Raw genomic sequence first — 21286 nt, 5'->3', positions numbered from 1 at the left:
TGAGAGACAGGCTATCGGACATCCTGCTGATCAGACCACAGCCTGCCCATCAGAAACAGGTGCTTCTTTGATTGCCTCATTATACAACAGGCCCAGCACTTGCTGACTCGGAGTGGAATAAGGAGGAGAATATTTATCTGGCACCGATCTGGGGACTTGTCCCTGTATTATCCACATTCATCACATTGGCCGATGCTGGAGCCAGTCTTACAGCATACCATGAAAAACTGGCATGGAATTAGATTGTTTTGAAGAACATCAATATATTTCTCTGTTGTTACAAATATTCTCAGCTCATGTCATGCAAAACAGCATTTAGATCATAACATTGAAGGTGGTAAGAGAAATGTAGAAATATGATTGTGACACTACTGTAATATCACATCATGAGGGTCATGTCACCAACACTTCATGACTGTAACAGAGTCGTGGAAACTAACACGAGAACACCTGAAAGAACAAGTGTTCCTTTATTCTTTTCCAGGTTTCTTCTAATCTTTGTGTTGCACTGTGGGTGGAATTCTGGAAAAGAATAAAGGAACACTTGTACTTTCAGGTGTTCCCTAGACTAACAACTAGTTTCTGAAATGAACATATTTTACTGAAAAAAAACGTTCGTAGTGAAAAAAAAAATATAGTCAAATGAGACTTTCTTCATTCCTGAAGCTAAGGAAATTTAGACTTGCCACATTTTCTAGACTTGTGTGGGCTTTCTTGGATATATATGCTTCAGGGTCTGTACGACAGACCAGGTGTTCCGTATTGATTTCCATGAGTATATATCACACATAATGTCTACCTATATTGTGTCACATCTCACATATTACCTACTTTTGTAGCTCTAATTTTCTCACGTTGATATCTCACATATTGCCTGTGTTTGAGCTTTAATATGTCACATATTGTCTACCTTCATAGCAGTGATATGTCACATATTGTCTACCTTCATAGCAGTGATATGTCACATATTGTCTACCTTCATAGCTGTGATATGACATGTATTGTTTACCTTCGTATCAGTGATATCTCATATATTGTCTACCTTCACAGCAATGATATCGCACATATTGCCTGTTGTCAAGCTGCTATGTGTCACATATTGTCTACCTTCATAGCAGTGATATGTCACATATTGTCTACCTTCACAGCAGTGATATTGCACATATTGCCTGTTGTCAAGCTGCTATGTGTCACATATTGTCTACCTTTATAGCAGTGATATGTCACATATTGTCTACCTTCACAGCAGTGATATCGCACATATTGCCTGTTGTCAAGCTGCGATGTGTCACATATCGTCTACCTTCATAGCAGTGATATCTCACATATTGTCTACCTTCACAGCAGTGATATCGCACATATTGCCTGTTGTCAAGCTGCGATGTGTCATATATTGTCTACCTTCATAGCAGTGATGTCTCATATATTGTCAACCTTCAGAGCAGTGATATCTCACATATTGCCTGTTGTCAAGCTGTGATGTGTCATATATTGTCTACCTTCATAGCAGTGATATCTCATATATTGCCTGTCTTCAAGCTGTGATGTGGTCACATATTGTTTACCTTCATAGCAGTGATATTGCACGTATTCCCAACCATTGAGTGTGGTGGTATTTTTACATTAAACTGATGAATAGAAGTGTTAAGGGTTTCAAATGTTGCATTTTTTGTTTGCTGAAAGAATTTGCTTGCATTGTCTCCATAAGTGTTACCTTATTTTACTCATCAGTATACATTGCTTCTCCTCTCAGTATATGTAGCTAACAGGCAAAAACACCCTTCAGAAGTAAACAAGTGTTTTCTTACATGAACACAGATACATCTTTCTGTCAATGACTTCCCTCTCCTTTGAATAATTTGATTTCATTTGTACACTAAGTCAGACCGATCTCACCCTGGGGATGCTAATGGTGTTAGATCTTGGCTTATTGACCGATGCATATGTTCTCCTCGTCCAAGCGGTATCATCTTAGACACATGGAAAGGCTGGAGCTTTTACACATCACAGCAGATAGAAGTGTGTTGTTTGATGTTCAGTGCCAGGCACTTTCACAGGAATTGATGATTCTGCCCGGAGGTTAAGAAATTATGTCTAAAACATAAGGTGCTGTTGAGATATCTTTTGTGGAGCATGCCAGCCTCTTCTTCCTTTGAATACTGAGTACCATCTAATTTGACCTGTGAAGATCAGGGTTAGAACTGGTTTCCAGCAGCCCATGCTTGTTGTAAGAGGTGACTATCAGGATCAGGTTGTGAGGGCTGCTGACGTGGTTGACACTTGACATCATATGCCAATTGTATAGATTGGTGCTCATGCTGTTGATCATTGCATCTTCTGGCCTAGCTTTGTTTATGTACAGTAGCTGGAATATTTGAGGATCATGGAAATAAAGGTGCTATTTGTTGTAGAATTACTGATGTTTATTTATTTGTTTGTTTGCTTGTTTAAGGCTACATTTGGCAATATCACAATTATATCATGACAGTCCTTAATTATTTGAGTCTGGCCAAAACAGTCCAGTGATCAACAACATGAGCATCAATCTATGCAATGATACAATGACATTTGTCAACCAAGTCGATGAGTCTGACAACCCAATGCCATGAGTCACCTCCAATTTCAAGCATTAAAACAAATTCTATTTTAGATCTTCATGGGTAATTTTTACTGAAAAAATATGAAACAAATAAATTGTAATCCACATTAACTATTTCAAGTTTGATATACTGTTTCTCAATAGAATAGAGATTCTAGTACTTTTAGAGTCATGTTTTACTGAAAAAATATGAAACAAATAAACTGTAATCCACATTAACTATTTCAAGTTTGATATACTGTTTCTCAATAGAATAGAGATTCTAGTACTTTTAGAGTCATGTTTTACTGAAAAAATATGAAACAAAAAAACTGTAATCCACATTAACTATTTCAAGTTTGATATACTGTTTCTCAATAGAATAGAGATTCTAGTACTTTTAGAGTCATGTTTTACTGAAAAAATATGAAACAAATAAACTGTAATCCACATTAACTATTTCAAGTTTGATATACTGTTTCTCAATAGAATAGAGATTCTAGTACTTTTAGAGTCATGTTTTACTGAAAAAATATGAAACAAAAAAACTGTAATCCACATTAACTATTTCAAGTTTGATATACTGTTTCTCAATAGAATAGAGATTCTAGTACTTTTAGAGTCATGTTTTACTGAAAAAATATGAAACAAATAAACTGTAATCCACATTAACTATTTCAAGTTTGATATACTGTTTCTCAATAGAATAGAGATTCTAGTACTTTTAGAGTCATGTTTTACTGAAAAAATATGAAACAAATAAACTGTAATCCACATTAACTATTTCAAGTTTGATATACTGTTTCTCAATAGAATAGAGATTCTAGTACTTTTAGAGTCATGTTTTACTGAAAAAATATGAAACAAATAAACTGTAATCCACATTAACTATTTCAAGTTTGATATACTGTTTCTCAATAGAATAGAGATTCTAGTACTTTTAGAGTCATGTTTTACTGAAAAAATATGAAACAAATAAACTGTAATCCACATTAACTATTTCAAGTTTGATATACTGTTTCTCAATAGAATAGAGATTCTAGTACTTTTAGAGTCATGTTTTACTGAAAAAATATGAAACAAATAAACTGTAATCCACATTAACTATTTCAAGTTTGATATACTGTTTCTCAATAGAATAGAGATTCTAGTACTTTTAGAGTCATGTTTTACTGAAAAAATATGAAACAAATAAACTGTAATCCACATTAACTATTTCAAGTTTGATATACTGTTTCTCAATAGAATAGAGATTCTAGTACTTTTAGAGTCATGTTTTACTGAAAAAATATGAAACAAATAAACTGTAATCCACATTAACTATTTCAAGTTTGATATACTGTTTCTCAATAGAATAGAGATTCTAGTACTTTTAGAGTCATGTTTTACTGAAAAAATATGAAACAAATGAACTGTAATCCACATTAACTATTTCAAGTTTGGGATTATTGTTTCTCAATAGAATAGAGTACTTTTAGGATCATGTCCCCTCCAGGATTCGAACTCACTCAGGGTAAGACACCTACACCAGCACACAGACAGCATTCTTACCCACCCACCCAGTGGGGGTTCAATATTTACAGAGGAAGTGCAACTTTCAGAAAGGGATTGTGTGTTCATAGCTATTTACATTTATATTTGTCAAAGGAGTGTGCACAGTATGTGATCCAGAATGCCAGTTACACGACTTCCATTATTGTGAGTGGGTTAGATAACTGACTTTCGGTGCTGACGAATGGATGCCTATGTCTGAGAGTGCAAGTTTGAATTCCTGATGCAAATCTGTACTCTACTGAATAAATGTAACCCCCTGTGTAATATATGTTACATCTGCCACTTTGTAGGCATTGTGTATTCATATCCAGTGTGCGAAATTGTTTCCATATTTTGCAAACCAGTCATGCTTCCTATGCCTGAAAGTTACCAGTTCATGACTTTAGAATGTGGACACAGGTTTCATCATTAAGCTGCTGAGATGATGAATATTTTCATAATCTTGCATGATTAAAATTGTATTTTGACTTAACAAGTTGAAGAGAGTGATATATTTACAAAATGATCCCATGGAAATTCACCAGTAAGGCTGGTCAGTGATTGTGGAATTAACTGGCCTGACTGGATTTTTACTAGCCACGAGCTAGCAGGCCAGTGTTTGTTTCACACACTGTTCATATCACGCACAGGTCATATTCATTTACATTATTTCGACATGTTTAAAATGCTGAACCAGCATACCAGATAATTGTTTATCCCATACCTCTCTGATGAGTATTTGAATCCAACATACAAAAAGAGGCCTGTGGTCCTCAGTGTGCACTGATATGTTCCCAGAGATAAGACATCATACGTCCCTCTCCAATCTTTGAGATAGGATGGGGGCCAGTCTACAGACCACAGCTCACAATTCACAACATGTAGAGTCTCTTTGGACATGGAGAATTTGTTTTAAATATTACCCGATACATCCAGTGGAATGGGTTCAGAGGCAGAAGAGATGTACCTGTTAACCTTCTAGCTCTGCAAAGCTTGAGTTGTATGTTCCCCAGGGAGTTGAAGATGAAAATTGAATGCAGCACTTTCATGGAGTAGGCTTAAAGGTGTAGGCAGCACATACTGTGGTGCAGATTCCCAACCTTTGTGTTTGGGTATTTAATACTACTATGTGTATTTGACATTCAATGCATTCGGGGTAGCTAAAAACATGAATTATTGGAAATGCCATCAGTTTGAACAATTATCAATCACTATCAATGCATAAATTGTGTGATAGATAATGTCATATTTAAACAATGAAGAAATCAAGTTGAACTTATCAAACATGCACATGGACATGATAGTATTGAAAAGCTGCTTCTAAAAGGTTCGTACAAGATGTTGTATTTGTTGCTTGGTTTATGAATAAATTATCGCCAGTGATGTGAAATGTTTTGACATCTGTGGGACTTTTATTTTATGGAGATGACAAGACTTTATGGATGGTCAGCTTCTTTGTTGATTTCTTTGAGTGGTTTTCTAAAAAAAATATTTGTTACAAATTTTGTTCAAAATTACTTCTCTGATATTTATTCATTATTTATTGATATTTAGCTAACAATTATCAATTTCTTTGAGCTGTATCGATAACCAGCGCTAACCTTTAGGTTTCCTGAGGACAAAAATCTGCAAAACAGGAAGTAAGATTGATGTTGTCTACTGACAAACTATATCAAATGTGTATCAAATTTTTAGGTAGTATCATTTTACCCCAGCCTGTCTTGCAGTCTTTTGGTTCCAAGTTTAGCCTTTTTCTAGACAGTGCAATTGTAGTGTAAATCTGAGACATTGTCTCCATGTGTTTAGGAATCAATAGTTGCTAAACTAATATCACATAATAAAATGTGTACTTGCAGACAAACCAAACAGTGTTAGTGGAGACTTGAATCTACTTTAGTGGCACTTCCACATTGCTGAGTCTCCTTCCATGTAAATTAATTCAGGAGCAGTCTCTTTACTCGAACATCTGTTAATGTGTCAGGAAATTAACCCAGCAGTCGTCAAGCAATGGCCAAGCTTCTTTGATTTCAAATTAGTAGTCTGTGTGGAGAAGACTCCCTCTGTCTCTATGAATGGAAGGCTACGCCTTTTTTTCTATGAAAAGAGGGTCTCTGAAGAGCGTGTGCTGCATGTTCGGTGGGAAGAAAAAGCTCCCATGCTGTGAAAAATATGTGATGTGAAGAGAAGGCTGCACATGTTCTCTGAATGGTTGTTGGTTGGTTGGTGTTGTAATATTTCATGACAACAGTCTGTAAATAAGTCTGGTCCCCATTCCACAAAGCATTTGTAACATTATGATGTGTTGCTACTCCGTTGTTTATCAGAACTATAGCACCACAAAGGTTTTGTGGTTCAGGACTCTGGACCAGATAATCCAGTGACCAACATCATGAGCATGAGTCTAACCGCCCGATCCTGTTAGTACCCTCTTACGACAATCATGGGTTGCTGAAGACCAGTTCTATCTGGGATCTTCAGGTCTACATGCTCTGTGAATACAAGGCTCCACATGTTCTGTGAAGAGAAGGCTCTGCAGGCTCTGTGGAGAGAGGAATGTGCATGTTCTGTGAAGAGAACGTCCTAGATGCTCTGTTAAGAAATTCTCTGAATTGAGTTCACCGCATGTTCTGTGAAAAGAGGACTCCACTTGATCTGTGAAGAAAAAGTTCTGCATGTTCTGTGAAGATAAAGGCCCGCATGTTCTGATATATATGGTCCTAAGATTATCCAGAGCTCTCTTCAATAATCAAACTGGCTTATGTCTTAATGATTTTAAATGATTGTACATATAAAGTCAAGAGTGATGGAGTTGAATACAGTGTATTCACTTAGGGGCAGTACACCTAAAATGTGGACTTGGAGGGCATCTACCTAAAATATAGACTTGATCAGCTTGTATCTAGAGTTGGGAATTGCATAAAATCTCATAATTGATGATTGGTTTATAACAACTGATCAATCATTGGAAATAATTGGTGAGCTTCATTTTTTAAATTTTCACGGTTAGTTTTGTTAATTCATAAAAAAATGAAAAGAAAACCCTATGTAGTTCTTTGGCATGTTTTGCAAACTGCACTAAATGCATTTGTAAATTTCACATCTTTAAAGAATGACAAGTATGTTAGGAGCATAAATGTCTTCACGACTTTAAGATAAATTAAGTCATGACTTGGAGCAAGCTTGCATTGCCTATGAAATGTAACAAAACCAACCTTGTGAAAAATATTGTCAATGCAAACAAGTGTTCTAGAATTGTTTGTGTCAATTATGAGACAACATGTGACCAATCTTCAATAATTTCAATTAATTGGACAATCCATACTTATATCCAGTAGTGTCAGTTTGATAGACTTATGTATAAACATGATAGGCTTGAGTATAGTATGAATGGACATATATCTAATATATCAGGTTGATGAATTTACTGTGCACTGATATGTGCCACCTGAATGATACAAGTCATACCGAATTTTGTGCCACTGAAAATATGACAGAGTTGGTTTGAGGTCGGAAGTCTTGAAGGAAGCCATGTCTCCTGTGTCAAGGCATCTTCAAGAGACGTTGTTCAAGATATGTAAATGTATTCAATGTTTTCCTCATCCCAATATGAGAATTCACACGAATATGTATGAAATGGTGACATATTTCATCTTCCTATCAAGAAACCCGCTGATGATATGCTGAAAGCGACACAAGTGATTGTAGGTTAATGACAGGCGAGAAGCATATTGAATATCTTGTAGGACAAGAAGCAATTTAGCATGTTCAAGCCGTAACTGATGAAAATCACGTCAATAGGACTTAGCAGGGAGGAGATGTGCTGCTCTTCAAAAGCAAACCCAAATAAATATGACAAGTGGAGACAGTTGGCATGTGTGTGAGATATTTTGATGATGGGGATGACGATGGAGCCTTGATGCGGGAGCAGTAATGTGCATCCCCTCGCATTGCCTTGATTAAATCATTAATCACAGAACTCGCAGAATGAACCTGCACAATGTCAGTTTGGTGTGGGTATTGTTTCTGTGGGATGGTTCAGTGGGTTTTATATCCCTCACTGTAAAACTGTTGTGTCAACTAAAAAGCGGAGTTCAACCCAAGAGTCTGATAGATTACTTCCAAATATAACTGCTGAAAACCTTTAAATCTTGTATGGCATTTATGAGTAATTTCTGTGCACATGAAAAAGGTGGAGTATTCTCATAATATTTTTACCTAAAATACATTTATTGTTAGTTTTGATCATTTCTTAAAGAGACCTTTGTGTCTGAAATATATTTCCTATTTTCCTTTAAATTAGCTAATGAGATACTGACAATTTGTGTCTTGACAGACATGGCTGGGGGGAAGATGTCATTCAAATTGTACATGCTTCTCCATAACCATTACCAGCAGTCCCTATAGATGTATCATGTGACTGGTCCCATGGTCAAGAAGAAACAGAGTTGCATCAGTTTTAAACCTCCAGGCAGAAGACATTATGCCTGGTATGAACAAAAATGAAAAACAGAAAACAAGAACAAATACAATTTGAGTGTTGTTATATTAGACACAGTCATCATACTTGTGCTTTGATTTTAGTTTGCATTCAACAATTTGTAACTTTTAGGTTATTTTCAATTTTTGTGATTTCTGTTGCATGGCCATTTATTTAATTATGCTTGTAAGCTATTTTAAAATTAGTACCTCAAAGACTACTTCATAAAATAGGGAAGATCATTCAGGATATAAACAATTATTGGAAGATGTTGGAATAATTTAATTTTCCAATTTCAACACCTTGATGTGCAGAGATGTGCCCTTGACCACACTGAAAGACTAATGTGTACTTTGGCCATTGTTTCTACTGGTCAGAAGAAAAGTCATGTTGAAATAGAAATCTGTTAATTGGGGTTTAGGTTTTGTGGCCAATATTCAGTGTACCTATTTTACAACAGCAGTGCTGGAGTGGTGATACGAGCCATATTCACCTGGCAACATGTGTTAGAAATGATACCAAGATAGTCTGTGCATGCATATGTTTGTGAATGTATTTGATTTTCTTGATTCTTCAGTGAGTGAATGATTGAGTGTGTGAGTGTGTGAGTGTGGTTTTTGCAGCTTTTATAAATATTCAAGCAATGTCACAGCCGGGACCAGAAATGGATTTTACACGTTGTACATTTGAGAATTGAACCCAGGTCTTTGGCATGAAAAGCAAATGCTTTAACCACTGGGCTAAACCACCTGATTGTTTGATAAAGGAGGTTTGTTTAACTGTAAATTGGGCATCTTTACTGACAAAAATTTTCTCCTTACATTTGTTCATGCAAAGTAATACAATGTTTTCTTATGACCTGAAATAAGTTTGAAGAACGTTTCACCTGTAGATAAGCCAACCCCCATCTATAGACTGCTAGTTTTGGTCCTCAAAATTCAGCTTATCTACAGTAATATGGGATATTGAGTCTGCAAAAGCAAAGTTCGATACAGATAAAAGGTATAGCAAACTGAATTTATTGTTCAAACACCCTTATTGATGCAAGACACAGACTAGGGCAAGAAACATCAGAACAGGAACTTGTGCATAGTGAAATACAATAAACAATACTAGTTAGGAATGTCAATGCTCTTCATAGTTGTACTATAACTGCCCAAAGAACAAGAACCAGTTCTATTGACCAACCACCATTTTATCACAATTGAAGCAACATTGAAGCAAGTGATCTTGCTTGATAACTGTGTGCTATGTCGGAATGTTGCCAGAATTGTCCTGAAGAAGCTGTTGATCCATAAATACTTGTCCTGTCAATCACATGCACTTCTAAATGCCACTCCAACTGGGTATTGTTGGTAATACTCGATGAAACTGACAGCAGACAGGTGCAGCCAGCACATTGGTTTTTATTTTTTGATGCTGAAATCAGCAGACGCCAAGAAAGCACACAGTTTTCAATGAGAATTTCAAGAATTGTCTCTCTGGACATTGAGACTGTGCACATATCCAAGGAGATCGATTAGCAAAGGACGAATCTGTGTACTTTCAGGCAACCTCTTTCTTTTCTTGAATAGTTTTGCTATTCTGGCAGACAGCATGTTCTGGACATCAATTTGGATTTTTGTAGCAGTGTGATTTTGGTAGTTTTTGCCACATATAGTTTCAATTATTTCAAAATGCTTTAAACAAAGTTATACAGGGAAAAGCTTTTTGATGCATCATGCTTAGCATCGGAAAAATATTTCACATTTCTAACAGAAACTGCATCAATATTGTCAACAAATTTCCAATCCAAGCTGTTTGCCTGTTCAACTTTTGTTGATTTCTAGTAAATGATGTAAATGTTTTCAGAGAAAACCAATATGCTGCATATATAGAAGCTCCTGGAAACAGGGTATGTCAATGCCATCTGAATCATCCTTTGTATTGACATTGACATCTGAAATTTATTACGAGGCTAATGTTTATGTATGTGTAATAGTGATTCAAAGACTTCTACAGGACACATTAAAATGTGAAAAAAAATAAAAAAAACACATGAGAAATTGATCATGACCAGACATACCTGTAGACACACATATAGTTACAGCTGTATTAAAGGTGTATTTACTCATAAGAAAGAAGATTTTATGGATATCAACTTCTTTATTATGGGGATGAAGGACGATGTACATGATTAGGGATTAAGGATGGAAGCCAATGGTGATTACATTACACATAATCCTATCGTGTAATGTAATTACCATTGGCTTCCATCATTGTTATCATAACTGTAGGCTTCCTATCAGTGCTTGTTTATACTGGCTTCCAGCTTTCATTAATTCATTCCACTTGTTACTTTGTTACTGTTTACCTGTACATATAAATATAGCTCCGAACCCCATTCTCATTCACCTGATGAAGGAGTACGCATTAACTCTGAAACGTTGTGTTCTCATAATAAAGAAGCTGATATCCATAAAATCTTCATTCTTATGTATTTCACTTCTAAATGGCCTTTAAAGACTTGTATTTACTCATGTCTTCAAGCCTGTTTGTATTTTCCATTAGTTTGCATATACACATGCAATTACAGCAGTATGCATGTTCAAACCTGATATGGGTTATATTTAGTATTATGGATTCTCACAAATGTAAAGGTTCTAGAACTTTTCGGGGGTTGTGTCCCATCCAGGATCAAACCCACTCTCAGAGTGAGACACCTAACTGCCTGATCAGTCAGGAACTAAAAGACTCAGCCTGTGTTCAGTTAAAAGGTCCTCGGTAAAAAGGACTAGTAAGAAAGTCCTAAATTTGCCTAGGTAAAAAAATCCTTTGGAAGTAAGGTCAATTTTTATTTTGTAAAGAAATCTAGAGAAAAAGAATGCATTTTTAGTTTATATAGTGACAGTAATGTTTTTCTTTCATATTAACATTAGATATGTAATCCATGAACACATATGTGATTTCTTCATGTTTCTTTTTTTATATCTTGATGTCAATCTTGTCAAATAGATGACTAAATCAGTTTTTAGCCTCAACAGGACATGACGTTGTTTCCTGAAATTTTTATACCAAGGACCATTTTTCCTATAATCTCTCAGCCAAGCATGTTTCCTTGAAAATATAACTAACAGGAAGTCCAGAAACCATACTCTAAGAGTATGGGATTGAATCCCTCATGGGACTTGATCCCCAAAAGTAATATATCTGTAGTTTACTTTGAAGAAAGTGTAGTCCCAATATTTACCATATTTTTGCATTTGAGCTCTTTCTAAATGGCATTGTGTATGCATAGCTTTTGACCGTTGGAACCATGCCAATTTACTCTTGTCAGAGAGCTTAAGAAAGCATGTGATCTAAACCTGCAGTTGTCAAACTTCCTTTTTTGTGGAAGTCATAGTGGCTGAGTGGGTTAGATTGCTGACTTTTTGTGCTGGTGATTAGGTGCCTCAGTTTGAAAGTGTGGGTTTAAATAAGATGGAGCACAACCTGAAAAAATACTAGAATCAGTACTTCACTGAGAAGCTGTAATCCCAAATGTAAATGGTATGAGTGGAAAACACAATAATGATGTCCCCGAAGGGACCAGATTTTGAATAAGATATACAGCAACTGGTAAGGACCATAAAACAGTTCATTATAAGCGTGTTCATTATAAACATTGTTCACTGTCTGCTGGATTTGACCCCTTTTGTAGAGGCATTGTGTGCTCACATTTCCACCTGTACACCTGTACCATACGCACATCACTGCACCTGTAGTTACACATATGTGTGCATTCAAATTTATATATTGCGCCTTCAGTATTAACACCTCTAGAAACACATGTATGGGCATTTGCATGCATATCTACACCTGTATTCACACGTGTAAACACACATGTATGGGCATTTGCATGCATATCTACACCTGTATTCACACGTATAAATACACATGTATGGGCATTTGCATGCATATCTACACCTGTATTCACACGTGTAAATACACATGTATGGGCATTTGCATGCGTATGTACACCTGTATTCACACATGTAAATAAAGATGTATGGGCATTCACATGCATGTCCACACCTGTATGCACATGTTTTTACACCTGTAGGTACACATATGTCCATATTCACACCTGTATGTTCACCAGTACAGATACCTGTAACTATACCTGCATACATACATGTAATTAAACAGGTGTATATGCAAGTATGTACTGTATTCACACCTGTGTCTCCACCTAAACAAACTGCTCTTTTACACAGTCATACACCTTAATGCTTGCTGCGATGTCACCTGTGCACAGCATGATCAGTTATAACACACAAGAGACAGCTGTGACTTGATGTCATATAGCTTAGGGCCTAATACCCGGTTTCAAAAAATAATTCCTGGAGGATGAAAATGAGTTTGTTTGAGTTTGCATAAATATGAAAAACCATGAGAATTGAAATAAGGATTGTCTGACATCTATGTAAAGAATAGATTTCATGGGATGGACTGATTCAGGTTTCCTCCACCTTGACTGATTTTGTCAGGAGCCAAAGTGAAAAAAGAATTAAGTATGTTGGCTTAATTTGAATTCAGCATCCATACTAATGCTAACATCAAATTAAGGTAACATTTTTACTCGTACTGACACTAGTAACATGTGAAAACATCAATAAAAAGTATTGAGACATTTAAAAAAGTGATCAACTCATGAAGTATTTCTCTCTCTATTCATATGTTATTTGATATTTTACATCCAAATTGGTCTATTTTTTCTGGCTCGTGTCCAGTTTTTTTAAAAAGCAATTTGTCTTCAATAGAAGGGGTCAAGGAGATGTATGGTCAGTGGGAAGTTTTCTTGTTAAGCTACTTTGGCCAACAAATGATGTACTGACCGAGACAGGGTTCTTCTATGCTATCCCAAGTGTGTGTTGTAATGTTAAACAATAGGTCATTTGAAGAGCCTGAAGGTCTGATTACCCTATGTGATTGTTGTAGTGCTAAACAGTGGGTCACTAGAAGAAGCTTCACATCTAGACATGCATCCCTGATGTCTGATATCTGTGTGTTAAAGTTAACCAAGTCACTAGAAGAACATTAAGGTCTGGACTTGCTCCCTGTGTGCATTGGATTGCAAAACATTGATTCAAGAAGAGAAACTTAAAGTCCTATACCTGTTGTGCTTGATGCATACATTGTATTTTACAGCGAAAGGCCACCTGAATTGCTTTTCTAAAACTTGGAAGACAGAAGACGAATATAAGAAACTTGATGAAAGCATTGCATATATACAAAAGTCTGACAATATTCTCAGAGAATAAGCAGGCATGAACTTCTGGACAGTACTTAGGTCCTCGGGCAATGAGGAAACATGCTGTCACCAGTCTTGACAATAAGGACAACATTACAATGTACCAGATTGGAGTTGAAAGGCTGCGATTCATCATTGACCATTGTCTCCGCTCAAGACTTTTTAACGAATCATCATCATCCTCCAGTCTGGAATTCCGTGAATTGTGCAACAACACCAATCCTGCGATGAACACAGAAATAGGAACAAGAAGCTCAAACACACACAGAAGATACAAGCCATAAATTCTCTTGTAGAAATATGACCCTATAAACTTATCACTGTCGTCCCTCCATAGACTGGGCCAGGTGAAGTTCTGTCGCTGACTGCTGATGGCAGCAGGCATGTACGCCCACCAGTGGGGTAGGTTGTAGGTGGCTGACAACACCCAAACACTGATCACGATAAATAATGTCTTTCTTCCATTCAAACACTGCTCGAACCTGTGTGGTTCCAACAGGGCAATGACCTTCTTGATCATCAGCACTGCCACCATGTACACCTCTGCTGTCAAGAAGGTCAAGGTCAGTGGCACAAACGGTATGACCGACATCAAGGGTTGCATGGGCAGCAGCTTGGCTGTGGACGAGAGGTATAGGATGTTGCTGATGAGGAGACTCAAAAGGAAGATGGTGTCGAGCAATGCTGCATTCACCAGAATCTGTGTGTACGCTGACTTCATTGGCTTCTTGCTCAGAATCGTGATTGTGATGAAGATGAGGAGGACACCCAAGGATGACAGACCAATTTCCACCCCCATGCTGACGGTACTGGTATTCAGGGTCATCTCGTCAAAGTCACCATCAACCGCAGCAATGGACAGTGACAATAGTCATTATCCACTTAAGACACAATCAGAAGCATGAGTGATAAACTGTGACACCTTGAATCCCATGATATGAATCACCTCAGCTTTGATGCAGTTATCAACGTGAAACTATGAGGCAGCAAACCCTTTTGTACAAATCACCTTATCCTCATCACGAGTATCAAGCAAGACTATGATGCCATAAATTCTGTGTCCACCAGCATTTCAAGTATCAAAAGACACACTTAAAACATCTCATGAATCCCGGAGTATCAATCGCCTTATCTCCACTACATGTGTCTCAAGTATCAACATTGACTAAGATACCATGAATCCTATGGTATGAATCACTGTCACCTTCATCTCAAGTATCAAGATACCATGAATCCTATGGTATGAATCACTGTCACTTTCTTCTCAAGTATCAAGATGCCATGAATCCTATGGTATTAATCACTGTCACTTTCTTCTCAAGTATCAAGATGCCATGAATCCTATGGTATTAATCACTGTCACTTTCTTCTCAAGTATCAAGATGCCATGAATCCTATGGATTAATCACTGTCACTTTCTTCCCAAGTATCAAGATGCCATGAATCCTATGGTATGAATCTCTGTCACCTTCATCTCAAGTATCAAGATACCATGAATCCTATATGTATCAAGATACCATGAATCCTATGGTATTAATCACTGTCACTTTCTTCCCATGTATCAAGATGCCACGAATCCTATGGTATGAATCGTTGATACTTTTTTCCCCAAGTATCAAGATGCCATGAATCCTGTGGTATGAATCACTGTCACCTTCATCCCAAGTATCAAAAGAGTCAAAAGACGTCATGAATCCTGTAGCATGAATCACCTAAACTCCACCAGTGCCATGTGTTTCTGAAGTATCGTGACTCCTCTGACATGAATCACTTAATCCCTGCCACATAGGTCTCAGTTATCAATACCTTGAATCCTTTGGTATGAATCACCTAATCTCTGCTGCATCTGTTTCAAGGAGTTGCATAAGCTTGAATCCTGAGGAATAAATCTCTAGTATCAAGCTTGACTAAGATGCCATGAGTCTTATGGTATGAATCCCTGTCACCTTTGTCTCAAGTATGTAAAAGATACAGTCAAAAGATATCACAAATCCTGTAGAATAAATCACCTAATTTCTGTCTCATTTCTGTCTCACAAGTATCAACACAACCTTGAATCCAATAGTATCATTCTCCTAATAACTGCCACGTATGTGTCAATTATGAACACAGAGAGTGACACCAGGAACCCTGTGGTATAAAGTCACCCTAGATGGAATGTATGGTTCCCAAGATTCTCATCATGCAGCCTCTGAAACTGGCTGACATTATATTTCAGGATCATCCACAGATCGGTTGAGGTGCAAGGCTATCTCTCCTTACTGCATCAAACATCTCACACTATTGTCATTCTTGTCAAGCTTGTCAGAGTTGCTGTTGATAGATGTAGCAAGTGGTGACAGGTTTGTCATGAGTTTTTCAGTAGCCATTTTCCATGCTTTTATCCCAGAATGCACTTTAACTGACATGGTGAAAAAGGCTGAGCACCATCATGATTTATTCACTGTCTTCAGTAGTTAACTGCTTTGGTTAATTTGTCTGAGATTCAGTGTGCGCTGTAGTTGAGTTTCATAGCCTTTAATCTACTACAGTGTCTACAATCTTCTGCTTAGACTTGATTAAACAGGAGATGTTTTAAGGGTTTATACATGCAAGTGTGTTACATTCAAGTTCATTGCTTTCAACTGACCTTAATTCCATCAAGAACAATCTATTCCGATCTACACAGTGTCACAGTTGGAAGAAGCTTGTTATATTGTGACTTACATCCATACAGCTCTCTCTGGTATCACATTCCTGTATCACATCCCTGTATCACATTCTTGAGTCACATCCTCGAATGACATCCTCTATCACATAGTATGACTTCCTTTATCGCACCTTCACATCACTCAATTGTATCCAGCTCCTATATCACATTCTTCTGTGATATTCACAGCACACAGGTAGTATTGAAACTGTTGTGTATCGCTCCCTTCTGTAGCCCAACACTGCCACTGAAGCCTCACCACCAACAACCTGCAGACAGTAACATTACTGCCACTGCTGCATAAATACTTTCAGTTCTATTGCCTCTTTGACACTGTCTTGTATGAGAATATTCCAGTTAATATGTCACAGGTTGGTGCAGTCCCTTGTGTATGTAGAGGATGCTAGGATATACATGTATTGCTGGGTGGTAATGAATAGTGCCCAGAGAACTCCACTGCTGCAACAACTGTCAATGTCTCCTGCCTCGTTATAGAGTGCTTCCCAGTTCACCTCAGTATTACCCTACTGTCAAAAGACAACAGTGATGAATGCTGAAGTGTTAAATCCATATTTCCACAGTTACTTTTTTACAATCATTCCTAAGAAAAAAAAGCTTCTGCAATTGACATATCCCATTCTGAACTTATGTTTTAGTACAACCACAGTTTAAAGCCATCATATGACCAGTTTTATCGCCTTCCAAATCTTCATGTAATATAATTATGTATGTGGCTTGTTTGATAAAAAACAAAAGAAACTAGTTAGGGGGGAAATTGATGGGACAGTTACAATAGCAGGTGACAGCTAGAGTAATTGCCTTGATGTGATGATGAGACACTTCCCAGGCCCCATGAAAGTAGGGTTTGTTTTGATATATGAGCATCAGTTTCAAGTCTCGTAAAGGGATCAGGCTTTCCCTTCTCTGGAAAAGAAGCATTTTACTTTACTCATATGAATCTGGTGATTGTTTCATAATTGGTCAATTGGAATTTTCTGATAAGTCACTGATGAGGCTTTTTTTGAAAGGATAAAAAATAAGATACTGAGGTATGTATTTTTAAGAGGAGAAAACATTAACTGGTATATGTAATCAGTTAAAATGATGCGTAAATTGGAGGAAGGTGAAAATGTGAGAGGGTGATGGTAACAGCAAAGGGTGAATTTATTTGGGTGGGTTGGGGTGTTAGACATTGGGAATGTGGATGAGAGTATGAAAGGGTGTGGATGTGGATATGTGTGTGACAGGGTGTGGTTGTGTGTGCCAGGGTGTGGCCATGTGTGCCAGGGAGTGGCCATGTGTGCCAGGGTGTGGACATGTGTGCCAGGGTATGGCCATGTTCCAGGGTGTGATCATGTGTGCCAGGGTGTGGCTGTGTGTCAGCGTATGGATGTGAGTGCAAGGGTGTGGTTGTGACACTGTACCAGGGTGTGGTGTGGGTGTGCAAGAATGTGAGTTGGATGAGAATATGAACAGGTATTTGTTTGACATTTGGGTTGTATATGTGATTGGCGTGTGAATATGGAAATAAGTTATTACATGAGTGAAACGATGTGGGCTTATAGTGTAGGACATGTAGAGAGCTGCGAGAGTATGCAAGTATGTGGGTTTGAGTGCAGTACGAGGAAGTATGACTGGTATGAGAGTGAAGAGTGGGTGGTGAAAAGACTGGGTGTGGATGTGGATGTGGATGTGGATGTTGTTTACAGGTGTATGACGATACAATGTGGTCATCAGGAAATCAGTTAAAATGTTATGGAAATAACTTCCAGGCCATCAGGCACCGAGTCAAAAACAAATATATAACCTGATCAAATTAAATAAATACAACAGCATTTATAACACAACAATCCATTAGCAGCATCAAAAACAATAAATCCAAATTGCTATGAAGAGAGCAATGCATCTGAAAGCCTGTCGAGGATCCACATTGAAGTGTTGGGTGTCCACACTGCTCTTGTATTTCATTATCAGGATTCAATACTGGTGCTGGCGCCTAGCCTGTAAGGGGAGCTACAGGTCAGCTTGTCCCTTGGGTATTGGGAGAACCAATAACAACACTCAACCACATTTCTGTGCTCATTCACATGCTCAGTGATCTGGGGGTGACTGAGGGTTTCCCTGACTCTCACAGGGAGAATTATGTTAGGTTGATGCTTGACGGAGAAGTCAAGGAGACTGATCTGAGTGTCACTTACACTGACTGGGGCACATTGGACTGATTTTGAGATTGTTCAGATAGTGTTGACTGGCAAAGGTTTAAAGCAGGTATACCAGACTGATTCTGAGATTGTACCAATTGTGTTGACTGGCAAAGGTTGAACACAGATACACCACAATGGTTCTGAGATTGTACAGATTGTGTTGACTGACACAGGGTTAAAGCTGCTGTACTGAGAATGTTCAGATTGAGTTGACTGTTAGAGGGTCAAAACTGCAATACTGAGAATGTTCAAATAGAGTTGATTGTCAGAGTGTTGAAACTGCAATACTGTGAATGTTAAGATAGTGTTGACAGACACAGGGTTAAAGCTGCTATACTGAGAATTTTCAGATATCGTTTGCTGACTAAGGGTTAAAGCTGCTATACTGAGAATGATCAGATAGAGTCAAAGAGTGGTGAAGGGTTTAAGCTGCTACACTGACATTGTTCAGATAGTGTTGATTGACACAGGAATAGCACTACAAGACTTGACTTATTCTAATATCATTGAGAAAGTGTTGACTGATGTATTGTTAAAGCTACTAATTCTCATCTACAGTACTCAGTACTGTATGTACATATGGTGCTGGCCACCACGTTAAAGTACCATCTGTTTACAATCAACCCTTCCTGTTGAACATGTGACCGACATTTCTGTTGTGCTCCACTATACTATTGGTGGAATATTGCTAAAGGTGATGTAAAACTTGCTAACATGTGTCCAGTGTGATACTGCGTTTTCCTCATTACTGAAAGCAACTGGGAACACTCTAGTGTGTTATTGCTATTGCTCACTCACTTTCATAGCTGAACAGAGACCATGCTGATACCTCAATGGATGCAATATGTTAAGCCTGTTTCTGGTGTCACCTGATGTGATGTTTATCTAATATTATCAAGAACTGCATAAAACAGTATTCACTCACTAACTTGAGTAGCTCAGATTGGCCATGACAATATACTGGTTTTGATACAGCGTGTGAAACATATTTCTGGTGTCCACTACATGATATTTCTCTGAGATTCCCCCCTACCCCCCCCAGCATAAAACAATATTCAAACTGTTGCATAGATGAAATATCACAGTATACACCAAGGACCAACAGATCGTCTGTACTTCGCCACCATCTGTAACACTGCCTTAGGGTGATGACAAACAGACCTACTGGAGAAGAAGCTTGAAGTTCTTCAGGAAGCAACAGAGGCTTGATGTGCCCCCTGTTGATTCATTCCACACTCAGACTGTCAGATTATGTGAGGGAGATACTGTTTGGGGACCTGAATGGGAAGGATCTGGTGAGGGAGGGGGGATAATTGGGAGTGGGTGGGGGAGCATCTGAGGAGTGAGGGGGGATACCTGGGGAGGTGGGTGAAAATCTAGGGAAGGAATGGAGTGTCAGGGGAGGTAGGGGGATCAACTTATTGTTCTTTTGCCTGACAGGTTGCAGTTTCAGTGGTGCAGTGGGGAAACATTCTCTGCTAAAGTCTGGTGATAATTATCGCTCCAACTGTAACTGCCACAAGTAAACAAATTACCAATTAAAACAAAAATTTTCACCAAGTGATTTCTGATTTTTGTGATATTTTCCTATTTGAAAATTTTGGTTTGGGACATAGACCATGACTGCTGAAATTTATCCCTTTTCAATATGTTGCTGAGGATAAGAGTGACAGACGTATTTAGGTCTTTGCAGTTTAACAGTGATTCAGTCAGCATGTAGCACAGTTTTAGTAGAACCCAACAGTGTGGGTACAGACAAACCAAGCCTTCTGACCACAGAAAAGTTGGGATTAAAACTCATGATTCACAGCATCCTGACTTCTGAGGGACACAACTCTGCATAGCACCTTTCCATGATTACTGTACATGTAGTGAAGATATTTCAGAAATAATGTAAATAGAGAATCTCACGCGAGTGTCTTGATATCAAATCATCAGTTGATAAAGTTCAAATATCGGGTTCTTGCCATGGACGCTTTTACTTTAATCAACAAGTGTTTTATTTGATATCAGAAGACACAAGGATGAGTTTCTATTCATCATAAAAAATCACACATTAGTACTCAATGAAAAATGTACATCTCTTAACACAGTTCTGCAATAAGACTTGCAGTGCAGTGATCTCATAGCATTGTGATGTCATTAAGTTCATAATGTCATAGTATTGTCATGGCATTGTACAAAATCTGTCAAGTTGATATCTCCTATGAGATATCATAGATCACACTCAAGAAGTATTTACTGTGAATTACAGTTTTGGATGATAAATAAAATTATTTATTCTTCTTTATTAATATGTCATGTCAAAAGCTTAGATTGCAAAAATTCTCTTCATTAATGTTGATACCATGCAAACTCAGACAATTATCAGTATGTTCGGTGATTTAATGCAGTATGTTAGGCACATCTTGCACTTGCATCTTGGACTAATAGTCCTACATTCCAATATGGAATATGGAACCTTAGATTATCATACAGACACTGAAGCAAATATATACATGGAAAAGCAGCTTTTGACCAACTAGTTGAGACC

At 37.6% G+C, this 21286-nt stretch overlaps 2 protein-coding genes across 2 annotated transcripts in view; one reads left to right on the top strand and one right to left on the bottom strand.

Annotated features, from left to right (window-relative positions):
• The window catches only part of LOC137273523 (uncharacterized), a 156023-nt gene that overhangs the window by 24797 nt on the left and 109940 nt on the right, over positions 1–21286 (top strand). The window lies entirely within an intron of this gene.
• LOC137272427 (uncharacterized) lies at positions 13718–14686 on the bottom strand. Its single transcript, XM_067804808.1, has one exon. The coding sequence runs from the start codon at positions 14684–14686 to the stop codon at positions 13718–13720; it is 969 nt and encodes a 322-aa protein (XP_067660909.1).

Source organism: Haliotis asinina, chromosome 2, assembly GCF_037392515.1.
Source record: "Haliotis asinina isolate JCU_RB_2024 chromosome 2, JCU_Hal_asi_v2, whole genome shotgun sequence".
NCBI classification, from domain to species: Eukaryota; Metazoa; Mollusca; class Gastropoda; order Lepetellida; family Haliotidae; genus Haliotis; species Haliotis asinina.
This window is presented reverse-complemented; position numbering and strand designations above follow the sequence as displayed.

Excerpts from the sequence above, each read along its gene's own strand:
- LOC137272427 (XM_067804808.1), bottom strand. The coding sequence starts at position 14,686 with ATGACCCTGAATACCAGTACCGTCAGCATGGGGGTGGAAATTGGTCTG.